Source organism: Magnolia sinica, chromosome 5 (assembly GCF_029962835.1).
Source record: "Magnolia sinica isolate HGM2019 chromosome 5, MsV1, whole genome shotgun sequence".
NCBI classification, from domain to species: Eukaryota; Viridiplantae; Streptophyta; class Magnoliopsida; order Magnoliales; family Magnoliaceae; genus Magnolia; species Magnolia sinica.
In genome coordinates this window covers 13,238,142-13,259,111 of record NC_080577.1, presented here as the reverse complement: position 1 = coordinate 13,259,111, position 20,970 = coordinate 13,238,142, and the positions used below count along the sequence as shown (strand labels likewise).

The window sequence follows — 20,970 nt, the reverse complement described above, 5'->3', positions numbered from 1 at the left end:
AATGCAAGGGAAACGAAAACAGACCAACGGTCGACGATCAGAACAACGGTCCGGATCACCCGACCAATCTTCCCGCAGCAAAGGCTGGAAGCGCAACATCCTCAGTATGTCGAGATTACCCTTACCCGCTCTACCTTATCCAGGGGCCAGACGGACAGACAGACGCTCTCGCAATTGAGTCTGCTGCTGCTGCTTCTTCCCGGACCGAGGGCAAAAATGTCAATTCAGTACGCGTCGTCGACGACCTTCCTCTCGACTCCATCTCCAAAAACAAGACCGTCTTCTTCTTCTTCTTCATTCCCTTCAATCAAAACCCCATTTCTTGGATTTTCCAAATTCACAACTGCAGCGGCTGCGATACCTTCGCTTCGAACTTCTCCTGCGAAGAAGTTTCAGATTCGCTGCCAAAACCTCGCCCCAGCAGTCCCTGAAGAGCAGCAATGGATGTTCGACGGCGACATTGACGGACCTGTACTCTCTCTCTCTCTCTCTCTCTCTCTCTCTCTCTCTCTCTCTCTCTCTCTCTTTGTCAATTGATTCTCATTTAAGAAGCTTTGGTCCATGTCAATTGGGGTTTTGATCGAAATTAGATTTTTTTTCGAAGACATTTTAATTTTCGGTATTGAGTTTGAGTAGGAAAGTAGAAGAATTATTGAATTATAGAGGCGGCAATTGAAATAGTAAACTGGAATTGGGTTTCGACAGACGCTTGGGTATAGGAGGAAAGGTGTATTGGGTGAGTGCTGTTTTCTCTTTTTTTGTTTCACTGATTGATTTATTTCGGAACAGAGAGTATTTTGAAGAGCGCATTTTGATGTTTCGCACAAATTGCAAACAATATTTTTTTTGTTCCTTAACTTGGGTCAGGTTCGTGGAACTGACTAGCTTGTGGGATCGATTTTTTTTTTTTTGAAAGGCAGCTTGTGGGATTGAATTTGTGTGGATTTTCCTCTCAATGCGGCTGGAAAAAGCATCTTGAACTTCTCGGTAGCTAAGAACATCCGAAGGGGCCCTTGTGAAAGATTTCACAATACTAAAAGTCCGAGTGTTAATGGTGCTACTTGGATGTAGAAAGTTTGGGTTCGTCTGGCCTGTATGGTAGATGCCTGAAATTGTGTTCATCTCATTTTAGTTAATTGTAACTATGAGTTAGAGATCATATTTGTTTTTGGTAAGGAACAGTAATCTATGATCTCTAATGTACAATCATGAATCATGAAAATTAGATGAACTCATGTTTGGGTGGCACCCAAACAGGCCTGTAGAGAGGGATTAGAACTTCATTGTGAGCATTCTTTTTCTTTTATTTTTTCTTTTTGGGCACTCTCTCATTACCTTAACTGTGGAAGTGGAGTCACAGAATGCTATTAAATGGGCTTCGTGGAAGGAGTTAAGTCAAGAATATTCTCTCTCATCTCTAACGGGGTTGATGACTTAATTTGCTAATGGGTTCTGCCTTTTTGTCATTTTTGAGAAATGCCAATGAAAATTTTGACTCCCATGCTAAAGAGGGAGTTCAGAAAGCTCCAATTTGAGCTAGAAACATTTTCCTTTTCATTTATGGTTCAGGAAGGAATATTTGACAGAAGGTATGGCCCTTGGTGGAGCAGGATTCATGCCGCCGACCCCAATTAATTGGGAAAAGGCTTAGATGATGATGACGATTTATGTTTCTTTGAGTCTGTCTTGTCCTCTTAGTAAAATCTATTGTTATTTACAAAAAAGAAAATTTAGTTATATGCAGTAAAAAAATGAGTCGCTGTATACAGAAATAACGTCAACAACTATAAGAAAGTCAAAGAAAAATGAAAAATGTAAATGATTAGCCTTTCCAAAAAAATGTTAACAAATATAAGAAAGTTAAGAAAAAGAGAAAAATGTAGTGATTAAACATTCAAAAAAATGTAAATGACTTAAAATTAGAAGATATTTGGATGCGAGGGTAAGTCAATGCAAATATAGCAAGAAGCCAAGAAGTGAAATCAATGTAAATCAATGACTTAAAATGACTGTGAATCACCCAGTAGGCTTTTGGGGGTTATTATGGAGAATCTTAACTTTTTTCACGATTAAAAATATAGCAAGAAGCAAAGAAGTGAAATTTCAGTCCTGTGCAATTGTATTTTTTGTTCATTTTCATAAAGATTTATCATATCGCAATGTAATGTTCGTCAACGTTGTAAGCCCATGGCTGTTACTATTCACTATCTTGAGATCTTTTCTTTGTTTCAGTCAGTTCAAAGGGTGTCAACATTCGGAAGTAAAATTTTCAGTATGGGCAGTGAAACTCTCAATCCTATTTAAGTAGTGGAAATCCAGAAGTCTATGTCAATTGTTTCAAATATTCAATAGGAAATGTGATGTAAATTACATTCATAACAAAACTAAATCATATTCAGGACGTGAAATGGTCAGCAACCACTGCATGTTTCTCTTGCTTCCCCATACAAAGACCCATGCCTTAATTTTCAGTATTCAATAGGAAAATTAATGTAAATTATACAAGCAAGATATACTCTTACCATGTTCAGGATTTGATATGGTCAGAGAGCACTGCATGTCTCTCTTGTTTCCGCATGCTTTTGTAGTAGACAACATACACACACCTAAAGTTGTTCATTTTCAATATCTCATTTCTTTCCCTTCATTTTCATGGCTTTAATGTCATATGTACATACTACTCATCCGGATGAGACTTCCTTAGTAATGCCTATTGATGTGACAATCTAGTTTAAATTCTTACAAAGATGTTTCTAGCTTCTTCTTCTTCTTTTAAAATTAAAAATAAAAAAATTCAGTTTTAACTTTGTAAATTTATTCATGGCTATCTATCCCGGCCATCATTGGTTTTATGAATCTTTTGGGACAATCCATGTTGTTTATTATTTTTGCATATGTACCTTTTTTTTTCAGGACATTTGGAATAAGACTTGGTACCCTAAGGCGGCAGATCATAAAAACACAGAGAAAACATGGTATATAGTTGATGCAACCGATAAAATTCTGGGAAGACTAGCATCAACTATTGCGATACATATCCGCGGAAAGAATTTAGCAACCTATACTCCCAGTGTGGACATGGGAGCATATGTTATCGTGGTATGTAGTATGTACCTAAAGTGCCCATCTCAGAATTTCTTTTTGCATCTGATGGCCGTAAGTGCTTACTATAATTATAATGAACTGAATTAAATATTGCCAATGGTTCCCAAGAATTAATTGCTGCATTTTTTGTTACAATATCTTATCTTGTACTCCAAGCGTTAGAGCTATCACTATCTCTCTCATGTTGATATGCATAATAAAATTTTAGGAAGGCAGTTGTGTAGGTGAATCAACTTGTCAGTTGCCATCATTTATCAAGAAACTTGTTCAAGTATAGGGTTCCATTTTTTGCTTTATGATATATGAGTTACCTTATCTGGTTAATGCGCTTCTAGCAATAAGAGAGGAAAGCTAAATTATGCATCCAGGCCATCCAATCATCCGATTGAGGCTCAGATTGTGAACCAGGCCTCCAAGGTTCTAGATTAAATGATATAAATCAGGACCATCCAACCATCTGTCTTGAACACATATAGGGTCCAGATCATGGTTCTAAATGTTGTACGAAACTGAGTTGACTTGACCCTATAATCTCGGTTTAGGTGGGCAATGAAACAAGTCACTCGACTGAAATGGGACCAAAATGAAATGAGTCTGGTCCATTCACACCAGGTTTGTTCTCCATGTGAGTTGCTCTCCAGTCGCTTTTTATAACCTTGGTCCAAATGGAGTCAATTGATGATCTTAAGCAGGTCAGGAGCCTGATGAAGGGACTGGATGAAATCGATGGTCCAATTGCACTATGGGACTCACAAATCCAATTGGATGGCCCATCTTATGGTTTGATTCGCCTATGGAGCCCACAAGTCCCATAAGGTGTGTTCATGTGTTAATATACAAATATCTATTCAATCATTTGTTTTTTTTTTTTTGGCAAATCGTACATCTTAGTAGATCTATACAGCTGTAAATGTTGATAGGAGTTCTGTTTAATTTCCATCATCTTTCCTCTTTTATTATGAAAGTTATTTGAATTAAGAACTTTGCTACACATCACCACGTGTGCCATTGTGGCAAATGGGCTTGAGATCCAACCTGGCCGTGTGATGGGTTAGATTCTTATGATGCTCTAGCACAAAAACTCGTTAGATCCACAAGTGGGCCACAATTTTCAAAAGAAATGGATGGATGAAAAAAATTGGCAAGTTTTTCAAAGCCGTCCAACTATTTCTAACCCCACCTGACTGGGGGACCTAACCCCATACTCTAATCCTAAAAAATTCCCAATTTCCCAACTGTATACCCATTACCTAGTCTTCCCCATAATTTCCCCTTGACTTGGATGCCCTTAAGCCTAAGTCCTTATCCAAAAATCTCTATAAAAAACCTAATATAAAACAACCCCCAAATCCTAACCCTAATCCTAATCCCAATTCCCATTCTAAACCCAAACCCTAATCCCGATTCCCATTCTAAACCCAAACCCAAACCCTTCTCCCTGCAACAATAACCATTTCCAGAGCCAACCTCAGCCTCTGTTCCTTTTCCAGGACCCAACCCTTGCCCCTATGCACGCAAACCCTAGTTACCTGAACTATAAGCCATGCACATTTCCTTATGCAGTTACACCCAAATATCAGCCCCAACACACACACACACACACACGGAACCCAACTTTTGATAATCGGCACCGACCAATTTAACCATAAGCCCGTCAAGAGTCTGTTTGTGTAACTTATCGACTTGCAGCCAATCAATTGTAGGCCCCAAAATTGGTTCCCGAACTTTCACAATATGCACCCAACAAACCGTACATAAATCTGTCAAAATATTCAGCCCACTCTCAACTGAGCCAACCCTATTCTTTCCACAAATCCAACCCAAATTCGAGTCCCTAACAAACCGTAAACTGTTTGTAATCTGCCCCTCAAACCTGCCCATCCATCTCAGCTCTATGCCAATTCACAATCTTGTTAGTGTACTAATTTGTGCACCTTGTTTGTCAATCACGTGAGTCCATGTGTCATGTAGTTGGTTGAGCCCTTGGAAGCTGAAGACCGAAGACACAAGAGGACGTTGAGAATCAAAGAGTAAAGAACAGGTAAATGAGGTGTCTTAGTGACCCTAACCTTGACCCAAAACATCCTTGAACCTCTAGATGATCGTAACATTATAAGTAAACCTTGTTTGATCATCCCTTAACCTTAAGAGCCTAATTGAGACATGATAAGTAAGACTGAAAGAGGTACTAAGCTGTTGTGAAAACATATGCCCAAAACAACAATTTTCGAGTAATTCTCGATCCCATCGATAGGCTGTCAATGAGACTCGATGGAATTGAAGGACCACTCGATCCGATCAAAGATTGAGTCCAGCAAACAACAAAGATAATTCTAAATTTTCTTGACTGGATCGACAGAGGGTTCGATCTTATCGAAGACCCTTTTGATCCTATCGACAAATAAGTTAATTAGCCGTTTTATAGCCGTTGCAAACCGGTTTCTTATAAAAGGGTATTTGGTTCTTAGACAAAATGATAGGTTTTTGGTGCAATAAAAGCTTAGGAGATTCCCCATTCATAACATTCTAAGCATATAAATCCATGAGATCTAAGTCATATTTCTTGTGATTCATCACTTGAAAGAAGATTCCAACCTCAATGAAGAAGATGAACTTAATCTCCACCTTGTTGTAGAGATTAGAGTCATTAGACTTGCATCAATAATCAAATCTTTATTTAAACTCTCCACATCACCCATCTAGGTGAATTCCCTAGAAATTACAATATTCCCATATGTTGCAGGAGATTCACCCAACCTCCCATCACCTTGGTCACGTCAAACGAGTATCGCATGAAAGGTGTTTGATCTTAGAGCTGAAGCATTGGCAAAACCCTCGAAATCAATGGTTGGGGGAGCAAAAGGGGAGCTGATGGAAGCACGGGAGATTATCGATCAAGCAACCTGAGACGGTGCATCAAAGCAGCTCAATTCAACAAGTGTTAATTAGTGAGTCCATACTCTCTTTCCTTGTGTAGGATTGATGGTAAGAGTTTATAACCCAAACTTGATAGGTTCTTGGGAGGGACTTATGCTCTTGTGTAGAGCCGAATTCACCAAACACAGGTGTGTACGTGTTAGCTTCCGTGGGAGCCTCCGGCGGGAGGAAATGTAGGTCCTTAGACTAGGACCAAGGTTGTTAGTTAACCGATTGAAAACTAACTAAAGGCTCTTGCAGAAGCCTTCAGCGGGAGTGTACGCTAGATAGGTTCTTGTGTAGGACCACGGTCCTTGTGTAGGGCTGTAAAAGTTAGAGGTGGACCTAATTTAAAACTTCCGATAGTGAAATCCGGTAAACCATGGGTTGAGTGTGTCCGCCGGGAGTGGAGTAGGGTAACCGAACCACTATACATGCTTGTGTTTGTGATTATCTTTTGAGCACTTGTTTAATTATACTTATGTGATTGATTAGTGAATTATATGTATGCATGATTAGATGAATGTTAGGAGTTAATAGTTAGCACATCCCACACACACATGTACACTATCATATATAGATTGATTGCTTGAATGACATATCTATTGTAGTTTATGTGATTGGACCCACTATTGGCTTGGAAGCCTTAGTGTTAATTTGTTTTACTTAGTTTAAATTGGCATATTAGTTTAATAAGCAATTGCGTGTTAATTGGCAAAAAAATTATTTGATCATAATCACTCCCCTCTAGGACATAACCATCATTTCATATCTATGCCAAGCTTCCGCGCGTAGCCGCGGTATCCCACACCATGTGCAATTTCAAATTTGTCAATTCCCAGCACAATGGTGGTCTAAATGTAGTCCAGAGCCTCCTATGAACTGCCCCAATTAGATGCTAAAACAGTCACCTAATCTATCAAAAGAATTATTCCAGAATCTGGCCACTTTCAGCCTTGGCTGCCCATTTTCTGTCCAGAAATTGACTGCAAAAGTGCCCCAAAATCAACCTGCATTGGTCCCATGCAGTTTCCAGACCAGTCCCAGAACCGATAGCTTGTAGGCCTGCCCAAAGACTGCATCCATCCTGTTCAGCTTATAACTTGTTCGGCAACCAGCCTTATTCCTTATTTGTTGAAATGTTTTCAAGAAGTGATCAATCATACACTTCTTATGACAGTTACTATCTGTATTCCTGTGCTTATTATGACAGTCTCTATCCATCTTTCTACACTTAATGTGCGTCCCTTTCCATCTTATGATTACTATGAATGCCCCTATTTTCCATGCCCTACGTCAACAGTCCACCCCAATACATTGGTTATATGGAAATGCCCTACTCTTAGTAGAAAGGCATATTGGGTGTTGAGGAAGGATGAGATGGTGATGATTGAGATGTGGGGGTAGATAAGGCGAATGATGAGAGAACTCAAGGAAACAAACGAAAATTCAATGAACTTGCCCAATACTACAGAATGGCCATCGAAGAAAGGAAGGTCATGTTGATTATCATTCTGTGGTATCTAAAGACCCAAAGGAGGACATGTTTCGTGCAAGAGTAATGGTCTAGATGAGCATGAAAATTCCATTGTTGGATTGATTGATGAATCCGTGAACAGATTCACTGATGGATAAATTGAGGGAAAAATGGAAAAATCGCCTGATGAATCATATGGCTGATCCATGGGTGAAGATATGTTAACCAATGGCTCAGACGATGGAGCAGAAGATGGATTCTTGTTTAGATTGACAGAAAGGGTGATAAACAGTTCAACAGTCAGTTGCGAGTCCCGAGTATAATAAAGTTGAGATGGATTCATTAGTCATATCCCAACTCAGGATGTTTAAAGATAAACGGTCATGTGGACCATGGACTTGCTCTGTTCCATATCTTCTTCGTCCATCTTTGATGGCATTGTAGTCTGATTACATCCTCCAAGCTTCAGAAAGTAAGACTCTGGTGTTCCATACAGAATCTCAAATTAAAACTCTGAATCTTTGGAATGCCTTTGAATCTCCCTCTTGTAGACTGAAAAATAATCCAAAGTTGATCTCAAGATAGTTGCTGAGGGAGTTGCAAGATAGTTACTATTAGAAGAAAAGACTTCTATTCTATTCCAGAAATTATTATTTTTTTCCTTATTCCCGTTCTGAACTGTTACACATTCCGTCTCTTGTATCACATATAGGAGAAAGGGTTGGCTTTTCATGATCACTTGGCAATAGTTTAATGATTGGCTGCCTACCTGAAATCAACCCTCCTTTGCCGAGGCTTGTAACCAGCTGGCGCATTGATATCAGGTGGAGATTGTGATGTCCATGATTTCTTTATATTATTTACCTGGTCAATACAACTCTCACTGCGCCTGAATCTTTTCTATTAATATTATTTAATTTTCTTTTTCATTCTCAATATACAGTTCAAATGCATACGATGCGCGTTCATATACTTGTCACATGACTGGAAGTAAACATGAAGTTTTTGAATAACTTTTTGCTGCACTTGAACGCAAAGGTGAATGCCGAAAAGGTTGCAGTATCGGGGAAAAAGAGGACACAAAAGCTCTACAGGAGGCATTCAGGAAGACCAGGTGGTATGAAGGTTGAAACATTTGATCAACTTCAGCAGAGAATTCCAGAACGAATAGTTGAACACGCTGTTCGTGGCATGCTTCCTAAAGGGAGGGTAAGGCTTAAGGTTTATCACTCATTGTTTTTTCATTTTCTTCCTTTTGTATGTTTAAAAACTGCACTAGCAAATGGCCATGTGAAGAGAGTCAGGGCATTGTTACATAAACGAGTAGATTGATTTACAATATTTAACAAGAAAAATAATATATAAGAGCTTCATGGGGGAAAGACTAACCATATCTATAATGCGCCGCCGTACTCCCAAGACTTCTGACAAACTACTGAATGAAAGATACCGCTGCCTTCCAATTAAGTGCTAACCATATTGTAATTTTAAGTTCAACAAATATTTTGTGATTTTCTAATGTTGTAAATTGAGATCTATTGTCTTATGTTGCTTGCTGACTTGCTGATAGTCTAGTTCTCTTTGCTTCATATCGCTCTTACTAGTTTTTGTCTTTTATGTTTTGCATGCACTAAACCATAAAGAATGATATGACTACTGAATGTTTGCGAGTGTACGGATTTCGACTTCGAAGGATATTCATTTCTTGGCTTATAGTACTAAATATTGCAATCATTGTCGTTATCAATCATCATCATAGCCTTGCCCCAGCTATCTGGGATTGGCTTTACAAATCATGCCAGTGTACTCTAAACAGGAATCCTCATGATCGCTTGGCAAAAGTTCTGTCTCATTGCGTACCTGACATTAACCCTGGTCCCTTATTTGGGCTTGTGAATGGCACATTGCTTCTAGGCATTTCTAAAGCTATGGTATTTAAAGGATATTAAATAATGTAAACAAACATAACCAAGGTAATTGGTACACAGTCAATAATTTATGCTTGATTCTAGATGGAACTATAGAATGTTGGTCATGTACTTATGTTTGGCAATTGGCAGTGATGGGTACGTTTATTATTATTATTATTATTATTATTTTGAGAGATATTGGTAGGTTCATTATGCTACACAAACTACACAAACCAAAGAAGGTTCTTCCAAATGTTTTTTATTTCCTCAGAGTAATACTTGTATCTTTCATGTGCTCTTCACATCTAAGCTAAGAATTTAATTTCTCACTTAAAAAGATAAGATATAAATAGAAATAAACAAGATTGTGAAGCTAACACATGAACCAAAAAACCAAACTAGTGACTGAAAGAAGTATAGTTTTATTTAATTAAATTTACATGGTAAGGGTGAGAGGTCGCCAATATAGCATGCCATAATGTCGGTGGCCAAATTGTATGATCCACTTTGGGGAGGATGCATTTGTTAGAGTTATCCTTTGGAAAACCAATGTGCACCCTAATCCACTAGCCATGTCTATATGTTTTGGTTGATCTCAGGCGTTGATCTTGATGACCAATGGTCCATTTGTACTAGTGTGATATGCCTTAACCAATATCTAGTGTTGCCTTAAAATTATATTAATTGTGGGTTATGTGAGGAGTAATTCCTATGTTCCTTGGGAACTTGAGATTGGAAATAGTGTTCATTGACTGCCGAGAGTTGTGATCCATGGATCTCAGTACCTTGATGTGCCATGGCCATCGCAGAGGCTTAGGATACATTTGTGGACATCATTAGACAAGATATATGGTCATCCTCTGTGAGAGGATTGATTTGGGTTAGGATGGAAAATTTCTATTATTGGGAGCCAACCTGGTGTTGGTTATGCCTTTGCCTTTACCCTAGATGGAAGTGTGAGTGTGCCATGGAGGTAGGATCTTGTTATTGGACCTTTGGACACTTACATTGGAGGATCGAGTCCAAGTCAATAGTCTGGCTGACATTGGCTTGGACTATGATCGTGTGATCAAGGACTTGATGGTCATGAAAGGTGATCAATTCTTAGACCTAAGGACATGTAAGTGTTGTGATCTTAACTGGGTAGCTTTGGCTCGCTTTATGAGATTTCCTAGAGGTTACCAAAAGTGGGTGATGCTAGGTACAACCATCACGATTCATTAATTCGCCTGAGCTAACATAGGATCCATTGGGTTTGACTAGATCTAATTAACAGTTAAAAGGTTTTAATTGGCTTTACATAGTCTTTCAATTGTTACAGTTTTGTTTTAACTATTAAAACTGCTTTAATTGTACTTGATGGGCTAGATTTGATGGTTCACTATTTGATCGGCATGAGATTTAGATATGTGGTGGATGGTCTAGACAGTGGAAGGATTAGATCATAAGTTTGTGCATGTATGAAGCAAATCAATGGACTTTCCTCACAATATGGTACAAAAAAGTCCATAGGGTGGTGGTGTACGATAACAATGCAACCCCTGAAACCCTATCCTCCTCTCTGTTGTAGATAGAGAAGTAGAGGGAAAACCTTAGACATCTCCTTGGAGAGAGAGAGAGAGAGAGAGAGAGTTTCACTTATTTCCTTCCATATTCACATTCCCGTTTATTCTCCCTCACACATGAAATGTGTAGTCTACGCAGTGGATGGTGTGCGTCTCCCTCGCTCCCTTCCAAAAGTGTAGACGACGGTTCTCTCAACTCCTCTCAATAGGAGATGATTTGATGACTAGGGTGTGGAGAAGAGAGGAGAAAGGTGAGAGAGAAGAAGGGAGTTTGGGGAAAATGTTATATGTAGGCAACATGCCCTCACACACAATGTTTTATTAGAATAGAGCATATAGTAAACTGCACGAGAAGAAGAAAGTGTGCACATGCACTTACATTAAGGGCTTGTTTGGTTTGATATAATTACATGTATTTTCATGTAATTTCTCTCAAATCAGCATTAAATGCATACATCAAACAACAACACATGCGTTCGAAAGTGAAGAGGAGTTGCCCCGGATCACATTTCATGATAGTTCAAAGCCAAAGCTTGTTGTGCCCTGCCATGATATATGTGTTATATCCACTCCATCCATTCATTAGTACATATCATTTTAGGGCATGGGCCCAAAAATGAGGTAGATTCAAAGATGAAGTGGACCACACTACATAAAATACTGGAGATTGAACACTAACCATTTAAATGTTCTTCCCATAGTGTGGTCCACTTGAGTTTTGGATCTGTGTCATTTTTAGAGGCATACCCTAGAATAATCTGGCCAAATGAATGGACGGCGTGGATAAAACATATACATCATTGTGGGACCCACAAAATCCATCTTGTTCTCCGTACCTAAAAGTGTTGCTGCCAATGTCATACAACATCCCTTCCACCACAAATTCCTTGGTATGTAATTAATGCTTAAAAAGTGTAAAATACACTGTAATTCCCTGAAATACATCCCCAACCAAACAGTACCTAAAAGAGCCACTAACACAAACTTTATACTAACACTCTCTAGACTCTCATCTGTGAGAAATCAAGGAGAGTCCTTTTCCGCTAGAGAATCGATATTGATAAAATTATCATGAAAAATTATCCCACGATTCAATCACGTAAAGTAAGTTCTTTACCCTTTATCCTTGGTTCTCTCTCTCTCTCTCTCTCTCTCTCTCTCTCTCTCTCTCTCTCTCTCTCATACAAATCTAATGTTATTGCAAGCAGTGACCCTTGGATAGAATGTTAAATTGAATTCTCAGATTATACTGTGTTTCTGTTGCATTTGGACCTGAAAAAAAATAAAAAATAAAAATTGGTGGAATAGATGCTCTACTACCTTCATGACAAAAAAAGGGTGAATTTATTTAAAAGCTTGCTTTTTAAGATTTACTGTATGGTTTGATCATTGATGTGATCCATTTTATTTCTTACTTTATTGGATGCAAGGCGAGGCAACTTGCACTTTGTTATTTAGGCTTCAAAATTGTAGATAATATGTTGCAAAACCGTGATGTGTTGTAGGGGACTGCACCTACTTAGGTATGCCACGGTGGAATCTATGTTATTTTAATTAATTTTTTATGTGTGTTAGTTGGCCACATATGCGCTTATAACTGTAAATATCCATGTTTGATTTGATGAAATGAACGTGTCAGCCATTCGAAGGAAAAAAGAAAAGAAAGAGAGAATGTTTCTTTACTTGCTATTGCTTCTTTTATTCTGATGAAAGAAACCATTGCTTCTTGAGCCACAAAAGAAACAATACACTTACCTTTCTAAACAGTTCTACATTTGCATTGAATTGTGCAGCTGGGCAGGGCTCTTTTCACGCACCTCAAGGTATACAAGGGGCCAGACCACCCACATGAGGCCCAACAGCCCATTGAGCTACCTATAAGAGACAAGAGAGTACAGGTAGAGAAGTAGATGTTAAGCTGGTATCCTGGAGTTCTCATGGTGGCTCTTCCTCATGTTTCCATTTTTGCCAATAGGGGCTTGTGGGGATCTTTGTTAATTGATTGTTGATGAGATTAAGAGCCATTTGCTCTACAAGTTTCCTAATATGTCAAAATACAAAACATTTTCTTACTGTTTCATTTGTCGTCAGCATTTGGATATTCAGATGGGGTCTAAGACTGCAGGGCACAATTGTTTTCTAAGTATTTACTTGAACCTCAAGAGATGGTTTTAGTGCGCTGGTTCGATACACATGCAGAAATTCAAATGGTATTTTGTAATGTACTTGTGGCCTTGTGGGTGTGCTGGCAAATGATTTGAAGGATAAGTACATCTCTTATTGCACCCCAATCTCCATTTTTACACAAAGGAAATTCCACAAAGGGGTTGCTCTGCTAGCATCTAAAGTGGCAATTCCACAGCGTTCTCATCCTACATGCAAGCAAGAAAGAAGTTGGTTGCTCTGTTCTGACCAGTGCCTCTATGGGAGGGGGTGCCCTTCGGCCAACACTATCCTATACTAGACAGCACCCTCCTCGTTGCTCTCCCTCCGCAAGTGGTTTTTTTCATATCTTAATTCTGCTTGAATGTGGGGTGATCAAGTTGTTACTGCAGGCTCTTTCTTGCTCTTTTAGTCACTACAGTGCAAAATCCAATGTAGGATCCAACTGGGCCCACCTGGTCACAACAATTATTGGATTGGAGTTTATCATGGATTCCGCATGGTCTGAGAATCAACGTGATTGTTTGTTCACAACCATTTGAACAAGGGGACAGCAAGCCGTCCATTTTGCAGGACTTATTTGGATAGGTGTAATAATCCAATCAGGCCCTCGGTTTTTTTTTTTTCCCCGTCATTTGGAAACGATGGACCTCTCCTGTCCATGTTTCCCTGTGAACAGAGGTAGGCCCAAATCTGTAAATTGCACCTTTGCAGGTACGAAGACTTGTTACTAGATCTCAGTTACCTTTGCTGAGCTGCCCGGACCCAACACATACACCAGGTGGGTGTTGCTGTGTAGAGAATTTACCAAAAATCAGGTGGGTCGAAGGTAGGACGGCTTATGAAAACTAGGTCTGGGCTTCGTAGCCTTTCCATTTGCTTCAATAACTAGTCCACCTGGTCAGCCAAGCTTATGGATGCTTTGGATCTTGCTATCTGACCCCATGTTCATGTGATAGCGTGTAAATTAGCACAGCCTCTATATTCATGAGGGGTTAGACTTGAGGTGATAATTAATCGACATTTTAAAAAATGGTGGTGATTATCCATACCAGCCAACTTGTGGGTTACATTGACTATCTTGAAAATCACACTGATCAAGAAATCTTAACAATCCAATTAACGGATACAAGTGAAATAGCTGTGGCCCAAATTCCAATGGTGAAAACTGATTTTGCTATCTTCTCAGCAAAATTCACGTTAGGAATGTTCCATCCACAATTGCGTTAAATTGAATGGTCCAACTGCCACAAAACTCAACCATGCCATGTGTAAGGTTGAAGAGTAACTGCCATTTTCTAAATAGTGGTGAACCATTGTAATACAATCCCAAGCCATAAATGAGGTTGACCTGCCAAGGTTCCTTGGAAATATCAACATACACTTGTTGATATGGTTTTTTTTTTTTTTTTTCCCCTCGATGAGAACTTTCTTGTGCTATTATTGTAACTCTTTACCTATTCTGTTTTCAATCTCCCTCTACCATAGCAAGCGTTATAAGTCGGTGGCAACAGTTCCAATTCTCATCGTCATCATCTGAATTTTTGTTTTTTTTTTTTGAGCAACTTGAGGTTACTTTAACCTGCGGATTGGCAGTAACTTTAGGGCCTGTTTGGCCGGACCGATCCCACGGTATTAGGTGGGATGGAATTCAAAAAACATCATTATTACCCATGGCAGGGACTGTTCCCTGATACCATGGGATAAGCTTAATTTCCTTTTTTGTTTGTAATACGGTGGTATATTGAAAGGAGATACCCACCATCATTTGAAACTATTGACAATAACATACATGTGTTATATCTAAACCGTTCATTTGTTTTTTAACCTCATTTTATGGCATGGGCCTAAAAATGAGGTAGATCCAATACTTACGGGGCCCCAAAGAAGTTTTCAACGGTAAGTATTCAATCCCCATTGCTTTCTATGGTGGGATCCACTTGAGCTTTAGATCTACTTGATTTTTTTGGCCCATGCTCTAAAATGATCTCAAAAAATGGGTGGACGGTGTGGATATAGCCCACACATCATGGTGGGACCTACACAACTTGCTAACTTTGAGTGATATTAGCACCGGACCCGATACGATTCCATCTAGCCTACTTCCAAGCTTTTCCACTCTTCCCAAACATGGAGTGGAATTGGCACAAGACCAGATGCAATTCCATCCCACCTAAGCCCATCTAATCCAGCCGGCCAAACAGGCCCTTAAAATCAGCCTCAACCTTCCTCCTTAACCAAATGCTCTTGGAATTGGCCATGGTAGAGGCTCACATTACAAGGAAACAAATTCTAACTGATTCAATGCTGCCATTGGCAGTATCACGGTAAGCAGTTCATAATTTACACATGCGATCCTCATTTGAAGTTTGTTGAAAATGGTCTGTTTAAGCCTGTTGATGGTTGGCTACACCAAAGATGAACGTTTTTTTTGTTCCTCATAAGAGCATGGTCACAGCTATTCCACTTAAAGGGGAAGGATGATGGGTGGTGGGCTCATCAGTCCCATTGGAAGCCTACTATAAAGATTCAAAACAAGCAAAGAAGACGCTACCATTTTCTCCTTGGTCAAAAGAAAACAGTAAAAAGTAGAAGAGGACTATAAACAGCAAATAGCTTTCCAAAGAACCCCTGACATCAAAATTGTAGATAGAACGGTTCAAAAGAGGAGACTCCTGGACAGAATCCATCATTTACAGTATTCATCAAACAAAGGGAAAAGCAAAACAGTACGTGTATAATACCAAACAGTCCAGTATATTCTACAAATAACTTTAACAACCACCATTTACAATGCCGACTAAAACACTGTGAAACATGATTCAAGGCCTTACAGTCAAACTCATCCCTGTGTTCGCTTCAAATCATAGAAAAATTCTGTATGACTAGCAAGGAAGCTAAGGATGAAATAAAGATCTCATTGCACCTTAACGGGCACATGTATAATGGGAAGTAACACCAGAGTTGCAGAGAATTCTGCTTAGTTTTCCAAATCCCATATCACCACTTTACCATCCAACCCTGTATGAAATGATACCAGCAAGATGGCTAATCAAATGAGACCCTGAGAAGGCTACTGGAATTGAGAAAACCAAAACAGTAATCAATGAACCTACTAACCTGAAGTGCTGAAACGCTTTACCATACCATCCCCAGCTTGCTTCAGTGGCACAATACAGCTAAAATTTGTTTTGCAGTCTCATTAGTTTGCATTTAGAAAGTGTAGTATAAAGACATAAAAGGGGGTAAAAAAAAGCTAGTGTGACTAGCAAGAAAACGGTCGAGTAACATACGTAATGCAATTCTCATGAGCACCTCCCCGAGGTCTTGAAGGCTCAACAGCCTCATTGCTTACTCCATGTTTCGATTGACCATAAAACTTCCCAAATGCTTCCGAAAACTGAAAGAGCACGAATTCTAGCATCAGATGAAGAGCTCCAGAATTTTAGTCTGAAACTAATTGATAACAGGGAGAACCAAGAGCCAAAAATGCTCCAAAGCTCTCCTGCTCCAATTCATGCAGGAAATTGTTAGATTGATGCCTTGGAAAACATAGATTTCCAGAGGACTTTGGACCAGCATACAGGAGATTGGTTTAACTTGAGATTCATGTTCACAAATTTGTAATAATTTGCTTTTACTTCTGTGATGAATTAGCATAATGAAATGAAACATGAATACTTCATACCAAAATAAATAATTAACTGAATTTAAGCAGTTGTGTATAAAGTTTGATGCACCACAATTATATGTATTTCATGCTCCCAACTACAACACATGAAGCACTTGGCTTTAGGTTGTATAATCCCATTCAGTTGAGAAGTGGCATTGATATCGGTTGAGATTGCTACAAGAGTAATCCAGTTAATAAGACACTGAATGCACCTCTGTGGGACCCAATTCTTGTTAACCCAGCTGATATGAAAGCATTGACTGCAACCTTCTTCATTCCCTTTCTTTTGTTACGGTGATTGTCTTTCTACCGGGTGGGTTCTGCATCTTCTACATAGATATCAGAGTTTTGGCTTACAACCTTTGAAAAGGCCAACTTCCTGCTCATCAAAGAGACAAGATGCAGGTTCACTTCCAAATTTGAGGTGCCAGGACTCTGTAATTGATGTTCAGATACATTATATTGCTTGTCCAATACCATCCTCTTTCTGATGCTGATCAATCAAGTGCTACGCTCATGAAAGGTTGGGTGACAATCCTCAGATATAGGTCCTACTCAACATGCTTACAGAGTCCTGACAATCTCTTTCAATTCAACAGCTGAAGGAGTGTCATTAATAACAAACTCTGGACCACCTGGCACACTCTGGACTATTGAACTCCTTTGCAACTCTTTGATTGTCACCAAACAAAGACTCACATCTCATCGACTTCAAATATTTTCCTTTGATTAGCATGAAGAAATTGCATGCATAGCGCGCACGATCTTAGGTATGCCAGCAATCTCTTCACTGGTTCCCTCTTGCTTCAACAAAAGAAAACCTAGCTATGTTTAATAGAATGCTGATAATGAACCATATCCTTTTACTTGCGTAAAGGTGAAATTAGAACATCCAACCACAAATGGTAACAGTCTAAGGAAGAAATGAAATCGCCATCACGAATAAAACCAAGCTAACTATTGGAGTTGGTGCCCTAGAAAACCAATGTATGCCTTGGTCCACTGGCCATGTGGATGTGATAGGGTTGATCTCCGCCGTTGATCTAGATGACCATGGGGTCCTCTTGGACATGTGCTATATACCTTAGATAAATATAGTGCCGTCTTAATTTTATTATTTATGGGTTATGTGAGTACATAGCATATCCTCTGGTCCTTGAGAACTTGAGATCGGACATAGTGGTCATTGACCAGGGAGAGTTGTGTTCCATGGATCTCAATGCCCTAATGAGCCATGTCTGGCACGGATGCTTAAGACACATTTACGGACATCATTCTTTGAAACGTATGGTCATCTTGTGTGAGGGGACTGACTTGGATGGCACGTCTCCACCATCGGGAACTAACTTGGTGTCGGTCGTGCATTTAGCCCTTACCCTACATAGAAGTATGAGTGTGCCATGGACATAGGATCCAGATATAGACCTTTGAACACTTACATTGGAGGATTGAGATTAACGTGATTTCCGAGATCATCACCTATGAGAAGCTCACTAGGAAGAACTTCATTAACTGGTCCTAGGAGCTCGAACCAATACTCACATTTGGGTGAGCATATGTCATTCATGAACTTTCACCGCTTCAACTCAACCCTGCTTTCGATGATGAGCCCGTGGTTGTCTCATCCAAATACGTAAAGTGGAAAAGAGACAATGAGGTAACCAAAGTATACATATTGGCTTCTATAACTGATGTGCTCCGCAACCAAATGCGGAACACGCTAAAGACCAAAGATATTTACCTGCGCTTGAAGGATATGTTTAATGCGCAGGCTAATGCTCGAGTCTAGACCCTCGAAAGGCAACTGTACTCCGTGAGGCTTGAAGATGGTGCTTCGGTTTGTCATGAACATGCTCAAACTTGCCAATAAATTAGAGTTAATTGGGCATGCCAAGAGGAGATCATCATAAATGCCATCCTCGTGTCATTGACACCCATGTATAATAGGTTCATTGACAAACACAACATGATGGACTTCAAATATGATGCGGAAGAGCTTCGCATGCAACTAGTCCTCTACAAGACCAACAATTTGAGACATAAAAATGTGCGTGTGGTATAAATGGTAGAAGGTACATTCGATGGCAAGTCTAATTCTCAAAAGTGCCAGTTGGACAGTAACAAAAGGGCAATAACAACAACCCTAAGCAGTAAGGGCAAAGGGAAGGGAAAGGGCAAGAAGGGATGTTGGTACTATGGAAAGCCGGGTCAATTCAAAGCTCACGCTTACCAAAAGTAACTTGCTCAAGACGTCAATGCGGGAATGTCTCTCTCCTCTCACCTTCCATGAACCCATGGATCTCAAGAAATGATACTTAATGTATCATTTGAGAGACTGCAAGCCTGCTTGTGCAGAAGGTCAAAGGAATATAATGCAAACCTTGAAAAGGGAAGCAAATAGATCAAAGGAAGAAGAAAGGGATTGTGGGAAAGGACCCAACAATCCTCTAGCTGAATGCTAAAGACTGAATGCAAGACTGTAAGCCCTGGTCCACTAGCCTTGGGGATGTGATATGGTTGATCTCAACCGTTAATCTTGATGACCATGGGTCCCCTTGGACACATGATATATACTTTAGATAAATATAAGGTTACCTTAATCTTATTCTTTATGGCTTGTGTAAGGACTGAAGAGTACGTAGTACATCCTCTGGTCCTCGAGAACTTGAGATTGGACACAATGATCATTGACTAAGAAAAGTTATGTTCCATGAAGCCATGATCAACACGATGCTTAGGACACATCTACAAACACTATTCATCAAGATGTACGGTCATTCAATGTGAGGGGATTGACTTGGGTCAAGATAGAAGGTCTTCGTCATCTGGAGCCGACTTGGCGTAGGTTGTGCCTTTAATCCTTACACTGCATAAGAGTGAATATGCCATGGATATGAAATTCTGGAATGGACCTTTGGACACTTATGTTGGAAGATTGAGAATCAAGTTTGTAGTTTGGGGGCCCATTAGCCTCAACTATGAATCTGTGATCATGTGATCAAGGACTTGTTGATGGTGCACATTAGTTAATTGATTCTTAGACCTGAGAATATGTAAGGGTCTTGAATCTTGACTAAGCAGCTTGGTTCACTTTACGAGGTTTCCTAGAAGTCACTGAAGGCGGCAGATGCTAGATACGTCCCTCAGGGTTCATTAATTCTTGTACGGTCAATAAGGAATCCACTGAGTTTACCATAGGACTTGTTTTGGGCAAGACCTTATTAGATCAGGGGCTCACCAAGTAGTTTTTCCGCTGAGCCCAACAACTAAAAATGTTTTAACCAGTTTTAGAAGGGTTTTTAAGCATTAAAGTTTTGTTTTAATTATTAAAATTGTTTTAAACACATGATGATTTGATGGCCCATTTGATGATAAGCATTGGATCCAAATTATAAGTGGATGACCTTAACAACGGAGGGATTGGATCATAAACATGTAGGGGTGTATATCGAGTCGAACCGAGTCGAGCTGGCCTCAACTCGGCCACTCACTGACCTCAGCTCGAACTCAGCTCGGCTCGGTCCTCGAGCCTGACTGGCCAACTCGCCTTGGTTCGGTCAGCAGCTCGGGCCAGTCCAAGCCGAGTTCGTCTGTGTAGCATTTTCACAAACACCTGGACTGCACGTTCAAAATCCCACTGTTTTAGTAAAACAACATGCATTCTATATGATGACGCCTGAATCCATTGAAATCTCTCGTCATAAAATCTCTTTCCTCTTTTTTTTTTCAATCTTTCATTCTTCTGATTTCAAGACCTGATATGAAGAAATTCGGAGCATTACTAGCTTCCATGGTAGCAACTTCTGCTACTGCAATCACATCTTCTTCCTCTAATCTCTTCGAAAATTCAAAGATCCAAACCTCTAGCAAGGTAAAACTCAGCAAAATTAAGAAAAGAAGGGTATTTGTTTTATATACATACCTTCCTTGCCACCAGCCACACTTGTTGAGTCATTTCATCAAACACTTGGTGAGCAACATCAATATCAAAGTAATTGCGTCACTGAACTGGTTCGATCCGAGTCGAGTCGAGCCGGGGCTAGCTCGTTCGAGCTAAAAAAATCAGCTCGAACTCATTTTCGAGCTAAAAAAATCAGCTTGACTAGGCCCGAACTTAGCTTCGAACCGAGTCGAATCGAGCTTTTTCGAGTTGAGTTGAGC

At 39.7% G+C, this 20,970-nt stretch overlaps 2 protein-coding genes across 4 annotated transcripts in view; one reads left to right on the top strand and one right to left on the bottom strand.

Annotated features, from left to right (window-relative positions):
* Nucleotides 1–149: 149 nt before the first annotated feature.
* Nucleotides 150–13,135, top strand: LOC131245484 (large ribosomal subunit protein uL13c). The gene is made up of 4 exons (XM_058244979.1): nucleotides 150–471; nucleotides 2,914–3,099; nucleotides 8,537–8,707; nucleotides 12,767–13,135. The coding sequence occupies exons 1-4, from the start codon at nucleotides 217–219 to the stop codon at nucleotides 12,881–12,883; spliced, it is 729 nt and encodes a 242-aa protein (XP_058100962.1). The 5' UTR covers nucleotides 150–216; the 3' UTR covers nucleotides 12,884–13,135.
* Nucleotides 13,136–15,844: 2,709 nt separating this feature from the next.
* LOC131245482 (actin-related protein 2/3 complex subunit 1A) overlaps nucleotides 15,845–20,970 on the bottom strand; it is a 33,768-nt gene continuing 28,642 nt past the window's right edge. For 2 of the 3 annotated variants that reach the window (XM_058244976.1, XM_058244977.1), the window contains exons 14-16: nucleotides 16,430–16,536; nucleotides 16,257–16,315; nucleotides 15,845–16,157 (exon numbers count right to left, since the gene is read on the bottom strand). In XM_058244976.1, coding sequence (XP_058100959.1) covers nucleotides 16,117–16,157; nucleotides 16,257–16,315; nucleotides 16,430–16,536 — 207 coding nt within the window. In that variant the 3' untranslated portion in view covers nucleotides 15,845–16,116. The remainder of the gene's footprint in view (nucleotides 16,158–16,256; nucleotides 16,316–16,429; nucleotides 16,537–20,970) is intronic. The other variant, XM_058244978.1, reaches the window with a different exon arrangement.

Excerpts from the sequence above, each read along its gene's own strand:
- LOC131245484 (XM_058244979.1), top strand. The coding sequence starts at position 217 with ATGTCAATTCAGTACGCGTCGTCGACGACCTTCCTCTCGACTCCATCT. Across the intron at positions 472-2,913 it reads ACGGCGACATTGACGGACCT|GACATTTGGAATAAGACTTG; the intron begins GTACTCTCTCTC and ends TTTTTTTTTCAG. Across the intron at positions 3,100-8,536 it reads TGGGAGCATATGTTATCGTG|GTGAATGCCGAAAAGGTTGC; the intron begins GTATGTAGTATG and ends TTGAACGCAAAG.